The 1,694-nt window shown below is 39.1% G+C and overlaps 1 protein-coding gene across 1 annotated transcript in view; it reads left to right on the top strand.

Annotated features, from left to right (window-relative positions):
• Positions 1 to 671: 671 nt before the first annotated feature.
• LOC101845654 (hsp90 co-chaperone Cdc37) overlaps positions 672 to 1,694 on the top strand; it is a 20,485-nt gene continuing 19,462 nt past the window's right edge. The window contains exon 1 of the mRNA XM_005109325.3: positions 672 to 842. Coding sequence (XP_005109382.1) covers positions 804 to 842 — 39 coding nt within the window. The 5' untranslated portion in view covers positions 672 to 803. The remainder of the gene's footprint in view (positions 843 to 1,694) is intronic.

The following is a 1,694-nucleotide window of genomic DNA, read 5'->3' as shown; positions in this document are numbered from 1 at the left end:
AGAGAGAGAGAGAGAGAGAGAGAGACAGAGAGAGACAGAGAGAGACACAGAGAGAGAGAGAGACATACACACACACACACACACACACACACACAGAGAGAGAGAGAGAGAGAGAGAGAGAGAGAGAGAGAGAGAGAGTTTTTGCTTGTGTGTGTATATAGACGGTCAGAGATAGTATAAAGAACGTATAGGTGTGTATATACATTGTATTTGTAAACGAGAGGGAAATACATGTATAGGCATATTTATACACATTACACATGAGTGCTTTATACATGTATATTTAAAATACATGTACTGAATAGTAACTGATAGATTTATTAAATCAGTTACGGCAACAAAAAACTAACGGTGTCTCTGCCTCTCTGCTCTGCTGCGTGTGTAGAAAATTTATTGTTTTGTGAAAAACATTGTGAAGGCCATCTTTTTACAAGGCGAGCATAATGTTTGGGAGATATTGCCAGCTTGTCACAACTTTCTACCGAACAATACAATTGCTCTTCATCCATTTATTCCAAATACATGATATCAAGAAGCTAAAACCTTTTGTGCATTACTATTTTGATCTAACTTACAGAATTTAATCTTCTATTATTTCAATATACCACCTCACTTACGAACTTAAATGATTGGTGCTGAAGCTACATTTTCTCTTGTAAAAATCTGCCTTCTGCATTGTCAACTGTAGAAAGATCTAGTTTTCTTTTCCGGGAAGTTTACGTTATAAACCGAAAGCAAGCAGTTGTTTGCTAAAATTACGTGAGTGATTCGCCATTTGTGGTGCGAACAACTACTTGCAAAAGATGTCGACCATCAATTACAGTAAATGGGATCATATTGAGGTAACTAAGTCAAATCTTTACCTGATACAGTCATAGATTATGAAGATCTAAGTTCAACTATAAAATACATTACTTCACCTGCTAGAGATCTAGACTAAATCTAGAAATCTAGATTCTAGATCTAGATCTAGTGAGATTATGTTCTATAAGACTAGAATAGTCCAAGTGCTAGATCAAGAGACTGACTTACTTAGACTAAGGCTTGGAACAAGATTCAAGACAGAGATATAATGACCTCTCTCTCTTCCTCTCACTCTCACTGAACTTAAAGAAAAAAACAGAGATTTAGAATCTAGATCTAGAGACTAGAATCTTCAGCGCTTTTTCGGTAGTTCCCACCCCCCTTATTTGAGCCTAGATTCTAGATTCTAGATCTACACATCCTAGATTTATACGTTTGATCCGTGGCGAGCTAAGATCAAAGCTAACAACTGCTAAACATCAAATTATGGTAAAATTCAGGGGGGAGGCATGCCCCCCTGAAACCCCCCACCATAATTTTATTAGAACCCCCCCTTCTCTTGGGGCCAAAACAGGCGAATAACAATTGCGGGATGGGAACTACCGAAAAAGTGCAGAATCTAGGATCTAGATCTAGATCTAGTTCTACGAAGTAGTAAAGTAGGTTTGGCTGTACAAATGATGTGTTTTTGAAATAAAGAGAATAGAGCTGGTGGATCCTGTTAGTGTTAGCCAAATCGGAGAGTGGCAATGCGCGATTCAGTTGGCTTCAAAGAATTGCGAGTACTCGAGCGCTCGTGGACACTAAGCCTCGGGCTCATTGTATGCGTGAAACGGAACAGTGTCATATCAACGCCACTTCGCGAGTCCCACTCTTGGTGCCCCGCCATC

Source organism: Aplysia californica, unplaced genomic scaffold, assembly GCF_000002075.1.
Source record: "Aplysia californica isolate F4 #8 unplaced genomic scaffold, AplCal3.0 scaffold00766, whole genome shotgun sequence".
Taxonomy (NCBI): Eukaryota; Metazoa; Mollusca; class Gastropoda; order Aplysiida; family Aplysiidae; genus Aplysia; species Aplysia californica.
The sequence above is the reverse complement of the archived record's forward strand: the minus strand, read 5'-3'. Positions and strand labels throughout refer to the sequence as shown.